Source organism: Meriones unguiculatus, chromosome 2 (genome assembly GCF_030254825.1).
Source record: "Meriones unguiculatus strain TT.TT164.6M chromosome 2, Bangor_MerUng_6.1, whole genome shotgun sequence".
In the NCBI taxonomy this organism is placed as follows: domain Eukaryota; kingdom Metazoa; phylum Chordata; class Mammalia; order Rodentia; family Muridae; genus Meriones; species Meriones unguiculatus.
Window position 1 is genome coordinate 139237241 of NC_083350.1, and position 20138 is coordinate 139257378.

General features: G+C 40.3%; 1 protein-coding gene across 9 annotated transcripts in view; it reads left to right on the plus strand.

Annotated features, from left to right (window-relative positions):
• The window catches only part of Mecom (MDS1 and EVI1 complex locus), a 546004-nt gene that overhangs the window by 469849 nt on the left and 56017 nt on the right, over positions 1-20138 (plus strand). For 8 of the 9 annotated variants that reach the window (XM_060378178.1, XM_060378183.1, XM_060378181.1 and 5 more), the window contains one exon: positions 17206-17340. In XM_060378178.1, coding sequence (XP_060234161.1) covers positions 17206-17340 — 135 coding nt within the window. Of the gene's footprint in view, positions 1-13578; positions 14529-17205; positions 17341-20138 lie in introns of those variants that run through there. The other variant, XM_021631958.2, reaches the window with a different exon arrangement.

Sequence of the window (20138 nt, forward strand, 5' to 3'; positions counted from 1 at the left end):
GGACATACTTCTTTAGATGTTGTACTTACTTCCAGTGTTGTGTAGTCTTTGCTTATGTTATTATTACTGTTAGAGTGAAGTGGATGTAGCATACAGCATAATGTTCTGAGTTAATACAGCAAGTAGGAAGATCTGTTATCTAAAATTAATGTTTTCAGTTTATTTACAAATCATCATGACTGGACATGAATCAGCATGTTAGCAATTTTTAGATTAAAATTTAACTTTCTAATGTGCCTTATGTTTTCCCCAAATTATCTTTTGATATTGCTTCAATTAATGTTGAGAGATTCACCAAGGACAAGGTACAAAACCATCTGATACATTAGTAGCCACTAGGAAATGAGAGTATTTAGGACACACACATTAATGTATGTATAGCTATGTACACCACTGCACTTTGAGGCAGATCAGACTTACATAGGAAACAACACCATGCAGGGATTTATCAAAACAGTTAGACCCAGAAGACAGTCAGCATCTAGTCTGCAGAGTTCAGAGTGAGCTCAGGGCTGACTGTGGCCCAATGCCCCGCTTGCCATGCCAGCCTTTATCCATCACCACGTAATTTAGCTCTTCATAACACACAGGCTCGCACAGTCTGCTGTCCAGACCACTTAAATCAGCGATGTGGGACTTTACAGTGGGAGCAACAGGCTACATTCACTGTGTGATTCCCTGTGGCTTCGAAACCTCCTCCTGAGTCACGCTTGGCTCAGTCATTTTCAACCTGTAAGTTGAGACAAAATGGTGGAGGGAGTGATGAGGGTGTTAGGGAAATATCCCAGAGTTATTCCAAGGCCCGTGGGTCCATGCGAAATTGTGTTCATGCATGTTTGTTTCCAGGTGCATGTACAGTTGAACAAGTTAGAAAAAGACCTTCGATGAATTAAGACCTTTGGATTCGTAGTGTGCTTCTGCTAATGCAGCGTTCAAATCCATGCTATCAGCTCACAGGGGTAGTATGTCTACTCAAACTCTGTTTAGGTTAGAACCTTTATTTGGGACAACAGCTTGTTAAATAGGGGTTACAATCACCCTTTAGACTGTTAGTGATTAACTAGGTGAAATGACATGTGGCATGCCATAGGCATAACTTTGGTTGATCTTTATGCAGCTCTGATAATCTCATTGTGAATCCAGGAAATAGGTGTCCAGGAGATGCCTTGCTCTCATGGGCAGGCAGCAAGATCACCCTCATAGGGGTATGGCAAGATGAGAGAACGATAGCCAGCACAATGGGTTTTCCTCCTGGGCCTTGGAGTCCCTCATAGGCAGGGGCTTGAAGGCTCAATCATCAGCATCTAAACCAATAGAGTGAGGTTACGCACTCAGGGTTCAGCACGCACTCCAGGTCTTGTGGATTCCAACATGGTCACATTCTATGTAGCCTTCTGACTCTTTCAGGCTATATCTTTTGTCTTGTCTTACACTCTGAAATATATCCTTTAGTAGGCAACATTTAATATTGACAAAATGGATAGTTCAAGTTGATTTTTTTGTTTAGGGTTTGTTTTTTGTTAAAGCCATTATCAATCATGAAGATTCCTATGTCTAACTTGGCATTGTGACATATGCCTCTAAGCTCAGCACTTAGAAATTGTAGGCAGGAGGGTCTTGAGTTCAAAGTCATCCTCATTTACGTAGCTAGTATGAGGCTAGCCTAGGCTACTTGTACTCTTCTCTGCAAAGAAAAATAAAAAGATAACTATTTTTCTTCCTGTGTTTCATTTTACCTATTTAGAAAACTGGTTTCTTAAAAGATATTTTTTATTTTTTTCCTGTTAGGGCAAGGATCCCCAACTTGGCTGATGGCCAAAATGGTAGATTTCCATTACACCTCTTGTTTCAATTATTCATCACTGGCTTGGTATATTTCCATTTACTCCCCCATCCTCTCCGAAACAAACTACTGCCTTGGTGAGCAGCAAGTTTCTGTCTTTTAGCATAAGGAAGCACACAGAAAAATAATAAAATACAGCATGGAGGGCATTTGTGAAGACAGTTACTCTGTTTTTAAAGTAGCACCCTATTGTAACGGATGTTCAGTAGATCCGCACGTGCTAGCCACTGACGTGAGTCCTGTGAGTAGCTTACCTTGTCCAATCCTCTCAGCAGCAATATACTAATGCCTTTATACTCACTCATCTTCATTTTACAGAGGAAGAAAACAACATGGCGCCTTTGTGTACATGCTCCACACCTAGCACGCAGTGAGGCTGATAGCTGTGGCAGGCCCTTTTGGATTCTGTGGTTTTAGTCGCTTGTGTTAAGGGTCCTCCTTCATAGGCTCTCCTGTGGACCGGGCACTATATTAAGCATCTTACATAGATCATCTCAATTGTTTCATTCCAAGAACCTCCTACGATGTGGGTGCAATGCTACAGTTTTAGAGGTTTAGAGGCTCAAAAAAACAATTCTCTCAAAACTACCTAAGCAGAAGCAGTCTGGGAGAGTTCCTTCATCAGACAAACACAGCATAGCACAGACTGGGCAACAGGCTGGTTTACCATGAGCTCAAGGGTTTTCTGCCTTCCAAAGAGGAAGCTTGTAGTCTTCAGAAACTCCAGGAAAAAGATCTTACCATTCATAACAGCTTATCACATTCAGTCCATTTCCTTCCCGTTACAGGCCCAAAGGGGCTGGATGTTTGTGAAAATAAACTGTTGTAATTACATCTAGGTGTACATGATTGACAGAGTCCTGTACCAATAGTATTCTCTATACCATTTTAAAAAAATCCCCCAGAGGTGGTAAAGAATCTGAAAAGGCCTGTTTGCTTTTTCCCTCTAGCGTGCAATGGATATGTTCTTTGATGACTCATTTCTTGAGAAACCCATGTTCTGCTGAGATATGTACACCTGTCATTAAGGGTTCTCTCTCTCCCTTTCTCTTTCCCCCTTCCTCTTCCTCTTGATCTAGATGTACATTTTAAAATCTATATTAAAACCTTTATAGACACCCTAGAGGGGTGTCTCAGCATTTAAGAGTGCCTATTGCTCTTGAAAAGGACCCAGGTTCAGTTCTCAGCACCTCCATGGCAGCTCTCAGCTATCGGCAAGTCCAAAAGGACACGTTCCTTCCTTCTGATGTCCCCAGGTTCATGTATGCAGATGGTACACAGACATAGATTCATACACACATAAAATCCGAATGTAAAATTTAAAAATAGGTTCCCAGTCTGCTACATGAAAAATATAGTATTGATCCCAACTATTATACTTGTCACTATTATTCAATATGTTTCAAAATTGAATCCAAATTCAGATAATTCACATCTTTCTGAGACATTAGATTGTGCAATGAACAAGTTTCTTTTCTTATCTCCATTTTATTTGTGGTTCATAATAGCTAATTTTTACTAAATTGAGTGTATTCACATTGTCACCTCACTGCCTTTGAGAAATTATATTATAGGAAGACTTTCAATAACTTTTTAGAAGTTTTCCAGCATTCAGTGCCAAGGAGATAAGTACAGAAAACGAGTGATATTTCTGAAAAGACAACAACAACGAATAACATATTTTTCAAGCTACCTGACTGGGGTACCTAGTGAACTATAAAAGTTTGGTTTCGTAAAAACAAGCCCTACTAGCTCTGGTAGGATGGAGGCAGTGATCAGGAACATAAAACTAAGTAAGAGATAATGCAGTTTGACTCAAAAGCATGAGATAAAGTTTAAAGTCACTGGTCACTGGGACTGTACCATTCTAGTCACCTGGTTTGAGGCTCTCCATGTCATGACTTGCCTTCAGTAGCAGACGAGTAGGCCCTTATCACATGGAGAGAGCCCTGTGAGGTGAATTCAAGTGTTTTTGTGTGTGCTATCCCCAACCCCCAGGCTCTCCATTCTCCTATGGTAAGTCACTAAATGGGAAATCCTGGGAGCTTTAGTTCTAGGAAAACATAAACAGAACACAAATAACTTTGGTGCTCTTCATGCTCCAAATGACCAGTACTTAATTTCTGAACCTGCAGGCAGGCTACAGTAGGAGTTTATTTGAAGCTGAAAACTCAACGAAACACAATCTACAGAAAGAAAATTTGATGTTTGTGTTTTTACTATGACACTAAGGCTTTACTGGTACTTTAAGGACTACTGTGATAGTTTGGCCTTGAACTGTATGTATCATAAAATATGCCACACATTAAATGGAATATAAGCCATACTTTTCTGGTTCTATAGAGCTTTCATTTAGCATAGCTGGCTGCAGTCACAGATGTGATAAAGTGGAATTTTAGGATTATCAACATAGAACAGACACAAATATTTAATTGGATCATAGATAAGAACTTAGCATATACCTGAGTATTAGTTAACAGTTGTAAATGGCAGAACAACCCTCCCTCCCCCACCGACTCATGTAGCAACTTTGAGTCTGCATGTTTACTTTTATGGCTAGTCTTTGAAGCCTTATGTTCTTGCTTTCACCTTCCATGTATTGGGATGACAGTCCGGTAGCATCCTTCCGTCATCCACTTCCTCTGGCCTTACAGTATACTTCTGTAGTTGGAGTTTGGTATTTTCAATAGATCCTGGGTGAATCACAGAAGTTAATATTCTTCACCAGAAGATTGTGTGGTTGCTCTGGGGGAACCTCTGCTCCTCAGTGTGCTGAGTTAATTCATCTGGAACCACCTTAGTTCATCAAGGTTTGTGGCTTATCTACAGATCAGATTCCTGTAATTTTGTATGCCATCTGATTTAATGTCCACTTAGTTCAATGGCTAGACAGCAATAAGCAGGCGCAACACATGACTCCAATAAGAGGAAATCTCCATGTTTAATTCAGGAATCTGTAGCTGGAGATTGCCCTGTTGCTTTATTTTTTTTCTCCTAGCAAAATATACAGCTAGATGATGACAAATTATATTAAAGAAAAACCTAAATGATACAGAACATTATGTGTAAATATGCTCATAGTAAAAGTTATGTTTCAGAAAGCTTTTTAATGGAAATGATAGGAATGAGCGGTTTGATTGTGAAATAAGATTGTGTACATTCCTTCAGATGGTTCTCATTCCATATACTCAAATACAGTTTTAACAGTTTACAAGTAAAGGATCAATTGGCCAGAATTTAACCTTTTTTTTTTTTTTTTTTTTTTTTTTTTGGTGAAAAGCCCTCCAAATGTTTTTAGAATAAAACTTGAAGCTTTATTTTACCTTCTTTATCTATGACAATTTTTGGTTAAGATTTAGAGTCAGTTAATAGACAAGTATGAATGGGAATGTGTATGCTTTGTTGAAACAGATACAAAAAAATTTATGCTTAATACAATGAGATATATTTATATTTTTAGTGTTTTACAAAGCACCCACTACATGATCTTTACTGGATGCTCCAGGAAGCAGCTATCTTGACATCTGTTGACCCTGAATATCTGGGAATAAGGAATGCCTGTGAAAAATTTACCAGTCAGGACATGCTGGTGTGCAGGATGTTTCATGCCATCAAACAGGTTACAAAGCCCCCCCAGTGCTCCTAAATATGCTCTCTGATTAGTGTGTGCTTTCTTAATATGTAGTGTATGTACTTCAAAAAGTTTAGAAGATGTTGTGTGAGCTTGGTTCATCTTCTTCATCTGTTGTTCTAGTTCCTGAATGATTGGACCATCAGAGGCAAGAGAAGCAGCCATAGGAACCTAATTAAAGGGTCAAGAATGTACACTCATATGCCTGGTTGTTAGCTATAGATCTGTGTAGGGGAAAACACAGGAAAGGAACCTGAAAGATGAACTTGATATTAAGTCACAGAGGACATTGCGTTTTTGGATCAAGTTTTACTTTCCAATAAATTGAGATCTATTGGAGGTTTTATTTTATTTCTGTCAGTGTGGGTTTTGCTTTCTTTCCCTTTATCAATTTCTACCGTTTGTTTTTGGTAAAGTGATGCATTATTATAGCCTTGTTATTACAGAAACACGAATTTTTGGTGTAAAAATGCCATAGAAATTTAGGATTGTAATGATAAGGGCTTCCACTGGGACCGTTCACTTGGGAAGGGAGGAAGGAGACTGCAAAAAAGTTAACAGGTTAATAGAGCTGATGACTGGCCATTTGGGGAGAGGGAGACAGAAAATCTAAATTGAGGTTCAGCAAAATCTAAATTGGGCCCAGGAAAAGGCAGAGGGCTGACATAGAAATGACGTTGGGGAAGAAAGTGGCAAAAATGGCCATCATACTACTCCAGAGCAGAAACAATGGAGGAAATTTATATGGCGGAGTCCGCAAAGGATAAGTTATGTATCAGCTGATTCCTTCAGGGGAGCGTCATCAACCAGCCAAGTTTCCTTCAGTGTCAAGTCAAACATTTCCCCATGTTTCATCATAATTACTTTACTCTCGCAATGACGTACAAACATAGTTGAGTTTATTGTGAAAAGAAGCCATTGAGTAAATCCATCCTTCTAAATCTTGGTGGCTCTTGAGGACAAACCTACAAGACAGAGCTGGCTTTAATCCAGGACAGAAGCACCGTGAAGGAAGAAAGCCAAACTCAGCTGATACCAATCAGTGGGCACACAAGGAAGAAAAGAGGTAGAGGGAAGGGTGAATGAAGGCTAGATAGAATTTAACCTGAAGTCACCAAGGTAAGGTGAATTCTAGGCAGAGAGACATGAGTAACAGTAGTAGCCATTTTGTACTGATCAAATGCTAAGTTCCATGCAAACATCTGTGATTTCCCTTCATTGCTTTGTGTGATTGTCCCAAAATGGGATGGGTTTGCTTTAAAAGGTACTACTGCAGAAGTCTGGGCAGTAGAGTCTGGACAATTAAAAAGGTGGAAAATAGTAAAGAGTTAGGCAGAAACTGAAGACCTGTGACCAGACTGTTGCGTTAATTTAGACAGGAGGTCCCAGGCATCCTAAACACACATTCAAACTCATTGAGACTGAAATTCAAAGAAGGACCCAGCATGGTTCTGCTTAGCAACTAGCTGTTTAGTACTTGTTTCCCCCTATCGGTTCATCCATAAGCATAAGGGGTAAACTATACCCATTCCAATCTTCCTGGTGTCTCAAGCCCCCCGGAGGACATTATAAGGGGCGCATTTTCTGACCTGAGGGTGTGTGTGTACCTCTATGGCTCCCAGGTCACCTTTGTTTATAGGGTTTCCTTGCGGATTAGCAGAGAACACAGTGGGTAGGACAGTAGGAGCTGAGCTGCAGGCCAAACATGGACAGACATCTTCCAGGGAAGCACAACCTGAGAGAGAGAAAAAAAATTAAATTCTTCTCTTCCAAGATCAGGATAAGAATTATGGACCCTGACATTAGAATGGAAAAAAAGAATATATATATATATATATATAGTTATAGTTATAGTTATAGTTATAGTTATAGTTATAGTTATATTAGCAATGCGTGGGCCAGACTAGCTTTCGTGTTGTGCATATATGTGCATTTACTCTGGCCTGACACACAGACACTGTGCAACTTTCTTATTTTGACCTGTTCCCATGGACTCGGAGCACCTCACACTCACATTACTCAATTTATTTTCCCAACACTCTCATTATGCCGATATTATGAAACTTGCATGGAAATCAACCCAAAGGTTAAGTGACTTACCCAAAGGTACACAGAAGGAGTGGAGTGGAGGCATGGCCTGCCTTCCAACTCACTTTCCTCACGAGATTAGGAGGCTGGAAGCACTTCTGAGCGGGTTTCTAAAGCCCTGGGGAGGATGTCGACCCTGGAGTTACTGCACACTGGGCCGAACACTGTCCTGAAAGGCCGAATTAATTAAAATGAATAAAATAATGAAAAATCAAATCCACACAGAGTTGAGGTGAGCTCCAAACGCATTGATAGAAAGAAGAAAAGATTGGGATTTTTTTTTTTGAGAATAGCCGTGGTCAGTTTTCTCTAGAAACTGAAGATGCTTATAAAATGTTCTCCGTGATATAAAAGATGCCTTTTGTCTCATCGACACAGGTGTGTGTCCTGTGTTTTGTGACTATTAATTAGTCTTGTGTGAATACGTATTTATTCATCATGTATTTTCCCTTGAATGTGTTTACATCAAAGCGTCAGACAGTCATAGATGAGAAGAATGCTCTTTGTGTGCTCCACTACAGTTTGCTGTATTTTATGAAACTATTTATGATAAGGTTTTTGCTGAAACTTTAAATGAAGCCTCTTTGTTGTGATACTCTAATCACTCAGCAGAATAGCTCAGGATATAGATCAAATAGCCAACAATGAATATTTTAGTTGTGGCAGCTGTAGTTGGAGTTTGGGAAATAAATCTTTGAGTATAATAATTTATTCACTTGAGCTGTTGTTTCAGCAAAGTATTTCATCTTAGTTTCAAAATAGTTGTTATTCATTATTAAATATGTTTAAAAATCAAAGCAGAAAAATTGATTTTCTTCTGTCCAGATATCCTGAAAAATACTCAGGAGTTAAAGTTTGGTGCTGTTTTGTGAAAACCGATCAGACAGGGATTTTAGGTGTGTGGGTAATTAATAGGAAGGGCAGTAGGGGCCAGTTCAGGGGTAACTTGGCTCCATAGACTTAGGGAGGGCTCCATGCTGCAGGGACAATAATGGGGTGCTAATTCTAAATGCACACTGTGCTGTCCTACAAAGACATCAAGATGTGTAGGAAATCAACCCTCCAGCAGCCCTGGCAAGCCAGACTGACCCCGGCAAATGAAAATAATCAAAAGTAATTAGAAGCGTGCTGGACGACTCCTCGGAGAGCCAAGCGGGAGAGTAAACACGCCTGAATCCTCGAGCCACTGCAAAGGCCCATGTCTGAGCTGTTAGGTGCCCTGACCTTGTCCACATAAAGATGTGATTTATGAAGTGCAGGGCACAGCAGCAGGGCTTCTGTCTTCTCCTGGAGAACCAAATTACTGAGGCGGAGATTAACATGCTTTCAGTCGGGCCCATTTCCAGACCAGGGGAAATTTTTTATTTACCTTTTTTTTTTTTTTTTACCTTTAATTTCCTCTTTTTCTTTCTTTCTTTCTTTCTTTCTTTCTTTCTTTCTTTCTTTCTTTCTTTCTTTCTTCCTTCCTTCCTTCCTTCTTTCTGCAGTATCACATTAATGGATTTAAGAAAAGAAAAATATAAATAAAAAGAAAGAAAGGTAGAATCCCTCAGAATTGACCCGGAATCTCTCAGCAGAGCAGTGATAGTAAGGCACACTGAGGGTTCAGAGCCTTTGTGCCTATAGCTTGGCATTGTGCTGGGCAGACTTGCAAGTCTGCCTACCAGCATCCCAGAATTCAACTTCAAGTTCAAGCTTGTGACACACTTCCTTGATTAAGCAGTATAAATAATTAAAATCAAATGGAACATTCATCACATCCTATCCCCTGGCTTTCTGGTGTAATATTTGCACCTGAGCATTGTATTTTATTCAAATCTTCTCACTGAGTGAAAAAGGTTTAAAAGAGATTATGAGTGATGAGAATTTGGAGGACTCCAGAGGGGAGGGAAACTGGGTGACACATTTGCAGAGAAATCAATGGGACATCTCTTGAGTCCTAAAGACACACCGAGATTTTCCTTATCTGTGTCTCACTTAAGCTTTGGTAAAAGTCTGGCCATTTCCCACATACCGTTGTGCAATGGAAGAGAAAGCATTGATTTTCTTTTTAAATACACATCAATATCCATACACGAAGCTAATTTAATTAGCAAGCAGTTATTGTTCAGCTGAATGTCAATTTCTCAGATTATTTCCCGCTTCCCGACATGAGCTGTATGAAGCAGGATTTCACAGGCAATCTGTGAATGAGACTGCACGTGAGAACCCCCGAAACATGCATTTGTACAGTGTTAGAAGAAGGAAAAAAAAAAAAAGAAAGAAAGAAAACCAGTCAGGCTTGGAGTTTGGTGGCTGCTTAGCCACCCCAAGAACCCAGAGCTGCAGAATTAAAGTGACTGTACTTGGGCTGAGGTTATAAAGGGCCTTCCTCTATAAACTCAAAACATAATGTCAGGGTGAATGGGAACCTACTTTATTAACTTTATGGTATTGAAAACTGCCAGCAAGTTGTCTTGTTTTTAAATACCGTCCTCTGCAGAGTGTTACAGGGCCGTTTGTCCACAGGAAGCCATTAAAAGTGGACAGTGCAGTCATTTCATCTGGCTTTCGGTGGACTGCTTTTCTTTCTTTTAATGATGTGCTGGCATGTACCATGCCCATAGGGTCTCCATTAGCTGGACTCTTACTTCTGGGACAACCATGAAGTTTAAGGCTTAAAAGAGGCATCGGTTTACAGTCCTGTGGGAATCACTCGAATACTGGAGCACTGACTTATTACCGCTTTAACTAATATATTGACTTATTTTAAATAAACAGTTACTCAATGAAGGCAGAACCCACGGCCTTATTGGAAATCTTTGGGCTTTTTAAAGATTCTGCCCTTCCTGCAGCCTGGGGAGGAAGGGAAGAAAGGACTGAGGAGAGTTTTATACCCGTTTCAAACCAGGAAGAAAACGCATTAACCTCTCCCACTCCAGCCACCAACCAAATGTGGGATCTTTACAACGCCTGGAAAATCTGCCCACTCCTGTTCAAACCTTGTATTGCCCAATGTCCTCTTGTTGGTAAACAACAAGGAAGAACAACGAGGAACAGAAGTGTGACAGGACTCCTACTGAAAAGGGCTTTAAAAGTATGTTTTGTTTTTTTTTTAAGTCTCTTCTTCCTCCTTTCCCAAAGCCGTGCTGTTAAAGCTGCTCCCACCTTCCATCCCCTTGATAGTTAGATCATCTCTGCTAATTCGTGCTTGCAAACGAAAGCTGGTTCGCGATTATGCTAAAACTATTATTTTTAATAGTCCATTGCAAGGGTGGCGCTAGGCCCTACAGAACACGAGTGTTCCTGATTATTGCGGAGCAGAAAGCAGCTTTGCAGTGGCTTAATTTGTAACTGGTAACTGTTGTAAGCAGGTTTCTTTAGAAATCTAAGAAATAAAGGGAGTTGGCGGTGGTAGTTGGCTCCTTGGATTTATTTATTGTTTTAGAAACCTCCTGACGGGAAGCAAGCTTACAAGGGCGAAAAGCATGCTCCTTGCAAAACGCCAGCGTCTACCCCTGCGTGGGTCTGACGTTCTGATGGGGTAGATCTCCTAATGGGTTAACTTTTGGAAGGACAACATGCCCCCCCACCTCCGGAGGGTGGGAACACTCATCACTAACTGTGGGGGTTATGGATCTTTTTCTCTAAATTTCAAGTTATGTCAAGAAACATTAGGTGGCTATCCTGTGAAGTTAATGCTGGGTAGGAGGAGGTGGGGAGAGGGGTAAGCGCAACCCAGTGCTTTACTTTCTGTGCATAGTCCGTTGGGATGATGCCTTGTAATCTTTCTTCCAGTTTATTCAGTGTTAAAGAGTGATCATCACATCAATATTAGTATTATTTAATATAAAGCAAGTATGAAATCTAAAGTGGTAATGTTAGAATGGATCCTCCCTGTCTCTAGACGCGTGTCTCAGAGTCTCAGGGAAGAAATTAAGGCCGTGTTTGGAGAAGGGAACCTCAGAGGTTCCCTTAGGCGCGTCCTCCACTCAGGCAGTGGCCCAGGGTCTGGCCATGTGTGATCTGGTGGCTGCAACTAGGCGGCCAGATCCTGCTGGGTTCACCTGGGTTGTTCAAGCTGCAAGCACGGTACTTTATTTCGGGATACATCGCCACCTACCGGCCGCCTGCTGTACCTGCAAGGATCCCGCCGGACCCGTCGCCCCGCCTCCCACACCAGAAGCTAATATAAGGGGAAAAACTGAAAAGGGAGGCTCTTTCCCTGAAATGTGAATTTAGTCAGGACTGACTCCTCGGGACCTTTGTCTCACCACCCAGGCTTCCTGCTTTTCCGAGACTCTTTGGGAAAAGGTTAGGCAGTGGATACTGCAAGGCCAGGGCAAGTTGTGGTATGGGTCAGAAATGGTTTGGGGCACTGAGCACCCAGACCCCCTGATCAAGCTGAAGTGTCTGAAGCAATCAGTTCCCCCAGATTACTTGTATTTAATACACAATGCATCATAAAACAAATCTCTCATCCTGACAGGAAGAAAATAGAACAGCTCATAGCTCCAGCTAGTCCAATTTATGGCTAAATTAAAAAAAAAAAAAAAAAAAAAAAAAAAAAAAAAAGCTCCAACAATGGGCAAGTTGAGGAAGGGCTAGCGATCAATGAAGGGAGGCCCAGGTTCCTCACGGTTCTCAGGCCAGGCTCTGTGGGAGTATCTGAAAGCTTAGGTTATTTACAAAGGTTTTTTTCCTGTCTTACCTACCACTGCTGTGAGATTTTTCCCCCCTCAAACAATGGCCATTATCTGAAATAACAGTTCAATGTCACAGATAACAGGCCACCAAAATTAGTCACCATCTCTGTCATTTAACACTGCCCCCCCCCTGCCCCCTGTCTTCTGTTATTCTTTTTGGTTTCTTGATCAGTATTTTGGGGGAAATAAAGATCTACTAGATTTTCACATTTACTTGCACTTAGGGAAAACAAAAAGTGTCTGGCACTTGTGAGACCTGGTCTACAGATGAAAGTTTAATGTCAGCATGCATTCTCAGCCTGCTAACTGGCTCCAACCAGCCAAGGTAGATTCTCCTAGACCTGGGCGCTTTGCTTAACTTTCCATTGTCCAGTTGGGAATAAACTGAATCTCAGGGTTGGGGATTTAGCTCCAAGGAGGCAGATCTCTTGCTTAGCAAGGGTGGGGCTCTGCGGTTGGTCCTCTGTTGATGGAGGTAGGGGAGCTGAATTTCTCTACTTGCTTTTACGGATGGTGTTTTCTCATCAAAGGCGTTTGTTCTCAGTTAAAAGGTGGCTTTAACAAAAATCATCTACAAAAAAATTTGTCTACAAATGAAAATGTGGGTTTTTATGTTTTGCCATCCATTCTCCAAATTCTTTCATCCAATGTCCTTTCTGCATTGTATTAATAGAAACTGCCCAAACTTTTATTATAAAGTTATCTAATGTGTGCAATATAAATCACTAACAGCAAACACTTGCAAAATTCTACTTTGGGGCAGTCATGGTCTTTTATATAACATAGCAAAGATAATAGCAAAGATTCTCCGGATAGTCTTCAATCAACTACAATCCATAGCATTCTATTTGGGAGAAATATATGCAAATGATGTTTTAGACTTTAAGATTTGTTCTTATGTGTGAGTGTGTGTGTGTGGGGGGGACGATTTTAAAATGTAGCACACATTTCTGCTGACCTAACTATAAAAGCAAAGGGAATAAATTTAATACAAGCTTAAATTAAAATTTATTTAAACATATGCTTAACTGAGAGCTGGAAATGTATGTCAGTTTCCACTCTTGAAACTGCTTTCTTGAGTGTCTTTTAGTGTGAGCCAGTATCTCTTTATCCTAAGAGTTACCCTGGCCCTCTCCAGAGATTCCAAACTACCCGCCTGCTTGGGGAGCCACCCTCACACCCCTCCCTGAAAGCAATTCCCCACCCCACCCCATCCCTCCCATCCCCCACCCAATCTCTCTCTCTCTCTCTCTCTCTCTCTCTCTCTCTCTCTCTCTCTCACACACACACACACACACACACACACACACAGGCACGCACACTTGTGCTCGGGACATCAAAACCAAAGCGATTTCCCTAGGGAAACAAATCCTGCCTGGAGAAATCTCCCCATTGGTTGTTTATCCGCAGAAATCTACATGTTTCAGGGGATGGTGCATCTATAATCAGTCTGTCCCTATAGGACTTGGGTCTTGGCGACCTTTTTGTGACCTCTCCCGCCAGAGGAGGCTGCTGTCACTTTAAAAATTTACTGAAAGAGGAGCCCGTCGTCTGGCTTCCGACCACTCTGGAGATAGCTCCCTTTCTCCCTCGCCCGGGTTTCTTTCTGGATGGCCGAGCAGATCCCCTTTAAAGAGACAGTTCATGAAATAGAAACCCTGCGGCTGGGCGCGGAGTGGCTAAGGGGGACTAGCGGGTGAGGGTCCGGCCCGGGGAGGTCTGGGGAGCCGTCCCGGCCTGGCAAGGCCCCCCACCTTCGCCCACTTTCCCCTCGCGGGTCTCGCTCGCCCCTGCAGCTGCGAGACGGGAGTGGGAGAAGTTTTAGGAGGTTTCAGATAACTTTCCTTACACCTCGGGCTGATAAGAGCGAGAGAAAGTGAGGAGAGAGGGAGGCGGTGAGGACAGAAGGCTCCTTCAGGAAGGGGGAAAAAAACCCAAATACAACAAACCCGGGTCAGTTCTGGTCTTAAAACACTGTTGGCGGACAATAAATCCGAGACGCGTGGTCCGGGCGGACGGCTCCCGGGGAAACGACAAACTCAGCAGACACCCCTCTGGAAGTCGAGACACGAGGCTTTTTATTTTTGCATTTTTTCCTTTTTTTTTTTTTTTAATATCTCGAAATGTTGGCGGGTGTTCTTTGAAAAGATTTTCTACACGAGAGAGCCGGGCTGCTGCTGATTTTGTTTTTTTTTTTTGTTGTTGTTGTTGTTTTTGTTTTTTTGCTTAATTCTGCTGTGATTGCTTTTGATTGCTGAGTTGAGGCCGTAGAAATCGGAAGGTAAGCGAACTCCCTTTAAAAAAAAAAAGAGAGAGAAAAGAGAAGTCTTGGCTGCGGGCAGGGTGTCGCTGGGGACGGCGTCCGCGTCCCCGGTCCGCGCCGAGGTCCGGGCGTCCCCCGGAGCGTCCCGGTCGCCAGGGCTCCGCCGCCTCGGGTGGGTCCGCCGGGCTGGCTGCCGCCTCCTCGGCTCCCGCGTCCTCCTTCCCCTCCCTCCCGCGGTCTGTCGGTCAGGTTCGGGGACTCAGAAGGTGGGGTTGCCAAAAATCAGGATTTCTGGCACCAGCCAAGCGACTTTGGAAGTGGCTTTCGGCGGCGTCCCACCTTGCCAAGTAACAGCTCCGCTGGCCAACAGCGTGTGTGCTGCCCCAGGAAAGTCACTCTCCGACCGGTTGGCTACAGCCTGGGATTTCCCCCCCTTTTCGTTTGGGTATTTTTTTTTTTTTTTGAAAGGGCCTTTTGTCAAGTCCACCTAAATGAATTATTATTGTTATTATTGTTATTATTATTATTATTATTATTTTGAAGCGTAACAGCTTTAAAAAAAAAAAAAAGACAGGACTGCGTTAGAAGGGATGGAGATTTCCGAGGTGATTGAGACGTTTGGACGCAAATGAAGTCCTGGTAGCAAGTCAAAAGTGAACAACTTGCCAGGGGTGAAGACAGTTAGGCGGCCTTGGGGCAGGGATTCTGAGAGGAAGGAATCAGTATGCTGATGAAACCTTTGAATAATCGTGTAACGTTATGTTAAAAAAAAAAAAAAGAGAGACATACTTTGGAAATGATTTTTTTTTTTTAAATTAGCCTCCCTGTTGACAGTGGCACTGGCAGGGATGTTAACACAAAATAAAGTTACACCTATAATTTTATGTGCACAGTATGTAATCTTTAATTCTCTACCTCTGCTTGAAAGCTGAGGGGCAGAGGATTCTTGACTTTGAAATTAACAAGTTTTCCACGTCTTTCTGCAGCATGAAATGAGACCGGTGTAGCATTTCAGTGGCTTCACCGATTTCCTTTATTAAATATTTCTCTGGTGTGTCAGTTGACATGCCTCCCCACCCCTTTTCTGCTTCTCCTTCTTCTTCCAGAAAACAAACAACACACCCCAAATCAGAAAAAAAATTAGCAAACAAAACAACAAGCCCACTTAAGAAAAGAAAAACAAACCTTAAAAATCTGTACCGATTGTTTACCTTTATTTCTGGGAAGGGGAGAGCTCTTAACACCGGTTGAGCTGTTCAGCCCTGAGAGTTGAAGAAATGATCTGCAAGTTCGTAATTTTATAAATAATGTATTTGTTAAAATTTGTCCTCCATAAGAAGTCTATTTAACTCTGTTAGTGTGGAGAGATGGGAGGAGGGGGAGAGAGCAATTGTTGTCTTTCTCTTGGGTTATCATTTTTCTTTTTTAAGTCCTGGGGTGACTTTCTGCCCTTCAGTGGCCCCATGGTCAAGGGCTTATTCATAGTGCTTTAGACTGGAACACTCAGAACTGAGTTCTTGAAGTTTATGGTGAGTTAATGACTTGAATTTGCAAGTGGGTGATTATCAGAGTTCTATGCAAAACTGCTTTTGGTCCACGTAGCCAAGGGTTTAATGTGAATTTCCAGGCAGGCATGGCAGGAGCAGAGTTCAAGGGTTATTTAATTCATTAGTTCTCGTTCTAGAGTATGTTGTTTAGTCTGGAGCAGAAAATGTCCTCACGGTCTGTGTTAACTGATTGACATAGCATTGCCAGTTCTTAGTTCTCCATCATGAGGTCAGTGACTCCATAGCTTTTAATATTGATGCTTAGCAAGTTATTGAGGTTAATGACTCAGAAAAGGCTTGATTTGAGTATACAAAACCTTACAATTAAAAGCTTCCCATCTCAATAAGTGTCCTGAGTAATATTAACATTTAGTATAGGCCAAACACAAATCTTCTGAACATGATAAAATGCAGCCATAAGATAATGTTGGCAAAATGTGAAAATAAGTACCAAATTTGTACTTACCTGTAAACCACTTTGTTATTTTGTTTACTGGACATAGAATGCAAACATGTATGGGCATGGGTTAACTAAACCTTAGGTTGTACTTTGTATACACACACACACACACACACACACACACAATTTGTTTTTTCTTTAGTTTGGTCAGAGACGTCTATGAGACAATTCTTCAACTAAGAGTGTAATTTTATGATGAGAAAATACAAACTAATAAAAAGAAATTTAATAATAGTTATATGAAAGTTTTTAATTGAATTAAAATGAAAAAATGTACAAACCCTCACCCAGACTATGTAGAGGAACAATATTGACAGTTGAATTATCCAAACCCAAATATTGAATGTTTAGTTTAGAAATATTATGTTGTACATGCTGTTTTATATGACTTTTTTTGTAAAAACACAATGAATAAAATTAAGTCAATGAGCTTATTCGTGGACAATAAAGAAGCAAGCTTGTTTTGAAACAATCAATCTGTTTTTATGATAAGTTACAACTTCTTCCTGCTTTTCAGAAAAGCAGCGACACTTATGCCTCCTTTAATAATATTCATGTTGCCTGACATTTTTTTCTTGTAAAGATTCAAAGGAAGAATGTGCATTTCAACGATGTATTTTCGAAGAACTGATTACTTTCAGCAATGGGCCGATATGGCAATTTATTGTTCTCTTCTTCTTTCTTCCAGATCTTAGATGAGTTTTGCAATGTGAAGTTCTGTATAGATGCCAGTCAACCAGATGTAGGAAGCTGGCTCAAGTACATCAGGTTCGCTGGCTGTTATGATCAGCACAACCTTGTTGCATGTCAGATAAATGATCAGGTATGTTATAAAGATTTTCTTGTCTTTCCTTGATATTATGAAAATATCAGTGAAGCCCGAAGGATAAAAGCATAATAGAGAGCTGCAAAAGACCCATGTGGCCTGTTTGTTGATATGGCAGAAGGTAACACACAAATACAAGATGCAGAGCTAAGTCATTTTCAGCACTGCTTTTTTTCACTATTGTGTTCTTTGGGTAATTTATTCACGCTGTCTTAGCATCCTTGTAAATATTCCACTTATTGTAGTGTGACCGAGTGATTTAGAAACTAAGTACCTCTTTGATACTCACTGTCACATTTTTTCTTTATTATCCTAATGGGTACATTCATAGGAAGTATAGCACTAAAACAATTTGAGAATTTATGCACAATTTGCAAAATTATTATATGAAATGCTATATAGTTTTATTTGAAATAGTAGGTAGATATATATGTATGTTATTGGTGTAATCATATTGAATATCCTAAATCAACATAATAAAATGAGATTTTTTTTTACTCTTCTAATAATCTAAATACTTTTATGTAATATAAAAGTTTAAAGTCTTCAGTATTGGAGATCATTTTGTTGCTTTATGGAGGACCAAGCAATGGGACTGACCTTAAGAGAAGTAACTATGAAATAAGGGCCACAGTATTGTCATGAAACCAGTTCCGCACTTAATAAAATTATGAGTCTTGTAACTTTTGTCTGAAAATGCCTACAGAATAAAAAGTTTATCCTGCTAAATTTTTGTCTTATGAACACCATTGGGTTAAAATGTAACTGTATTACAATCATCTATTTCTTTTAACCCCATGATGACTTAAGTATGTTTCCAAGACCATGCTGAAGTGGCTGCTTGGCAGCTCTACTACAGCAGGAAAAGGAAAGCTTGAATTAGCTGGTCCCAACTGAAAGCTGTCTAGCATCATAAGCCCAGGAGGCTCAGTCATCATTAGGAGATTATTCTTTGGCACCTCACCAGCTCCCAGATAATTTTTACTGGCTAAACTAAACATGAGGTAGTAAGTTGTAAAATTATGTTTAAATGGGAATCACTTAAATCTTCTGCATAATCAAAAATAATAAACTAATCAACTGGGTTTTCCCTTTGTAAGAAAATAAAGTGTTATTGACAAATGAAAATATTATTAAATTAGCTATTGATTTTGAGCAGAACATATCCCAAGTCTGTCTTTGGAGTTATTGTCACCATCAGCAGCAAATATTTTTTGAGTACCTACTGTTTATAGGTGTGGGAAATGGGTAGGCGTTATAAGGGGGTAAAGTGTTTGTATCGTGTTTTCTAGTAGGAAAACTGTAGGACCTCAAAAGACATCTTTAAAAATGAAGTAATAATATTATATCTTAATGCTTATTTGCTGTTCACATTTACTGAAAATGGACATGTTTCAATATTTATCTAAAACTGTTGTAGAGTCAGTGAAAAGATTATTCAGAATGCTACTTGTAGCTAATACAAGGCCACTTGTAGCCTGTTTTGCATTTAATTTTTATTTCTGATGTTTTATAATAAGTAAACTTTCCTTTCAAAGCCTTATTGCATTTAAAAGGAAAATCCCATGTGTGAACCAGTTTTGCTCACTATAGTTGGCATTCGTAATTTTTTTCAATTAGTTTGAAATTACACATTTTATAGGAATTGTTTCCAAAGAAAATATATTCATCTTCACCCAATAAACAGCATGTTTACTTGCTTTCACCAAAGAGGCAGAGAAAATAATTGATACAGATACAGAACACCCATATTAGATTCATACTTACCATTTTAAACCTTTCATTCTAAGCTTCTCCAGTCACAAGCCCCAATTAAGATGGGAACTCAATGAGTGCATATCGAGTAACATAATTGTAAAATTGATATTGCATGGTCAAGTAAGTTCACCCATAAACAGGAGAGAAAAGTCAAAGGTAAAAGACAGATGTGTGTGACAGGCATGTCTCTGCAGAGCATTGCACTTAGCCCAGCTAACAGAACAAAAGAAGACACCTTGATAGTTTATGTAGGTATTTTATAAATGTGTTCACTTCTAAGCTCATAGTGCTTGCAGGAAGACAATTTAGATGGACATCTCTGGACAGGTTCAAAATGTAAATGTTAGACCAGGTGCAATGGTACAGAGCTGACAACAGAGACCCTCCAGATCTGATTTCGCATCTATCTTTTCATGGTAGGAGCTGCCAAATAGAGAGTAGGCAAAGCTCATCACATCATAAACACACACACTGTGTGAGATCCCATGTAATTCCTAGACATTAAGTGGAGCCCTGCATCAGGGGTAATTGTTAGTGGCTTCAGCTGACCTGCACAGCACAAACCTGTAGTATTCTAGAGTGAATCGTAAAAATGTTCCTCTTTGCTCCGATTCTTAGAAGGATTTTAACTTATTGAAAGACTTTTGATAGCATAATAGGTGAGCATTGTAGGCTCTTAAAAGAAAGAATTTCAGGTAAATCTCTCAGCTGTGATCTCGTTCTGGCAGAATTTAGGTCAGCAAACAAAAGCAAAACTTGTCCTGAACAAATGGAGAGAGTGTATATTAGAATCTATTTCATGAAGACATATATTCAAAAACTTTCTAATGTTTAAGTTAAATTTTAATAAATCTAAATCAGCTTCATAATAGTACAAAAAAAGAAAACCTACAAAAGAAAGTAAATATGAATGCTAGCATGCTGAAATTGACAGTAGGAGACTGTCAAAACACATATCCTGAATAAAACCCACGTTGGCCTTGTTTGATTTGTGGATTTTGTTTTTTGAGTAATACTAATAACGAATGTAATCTGAT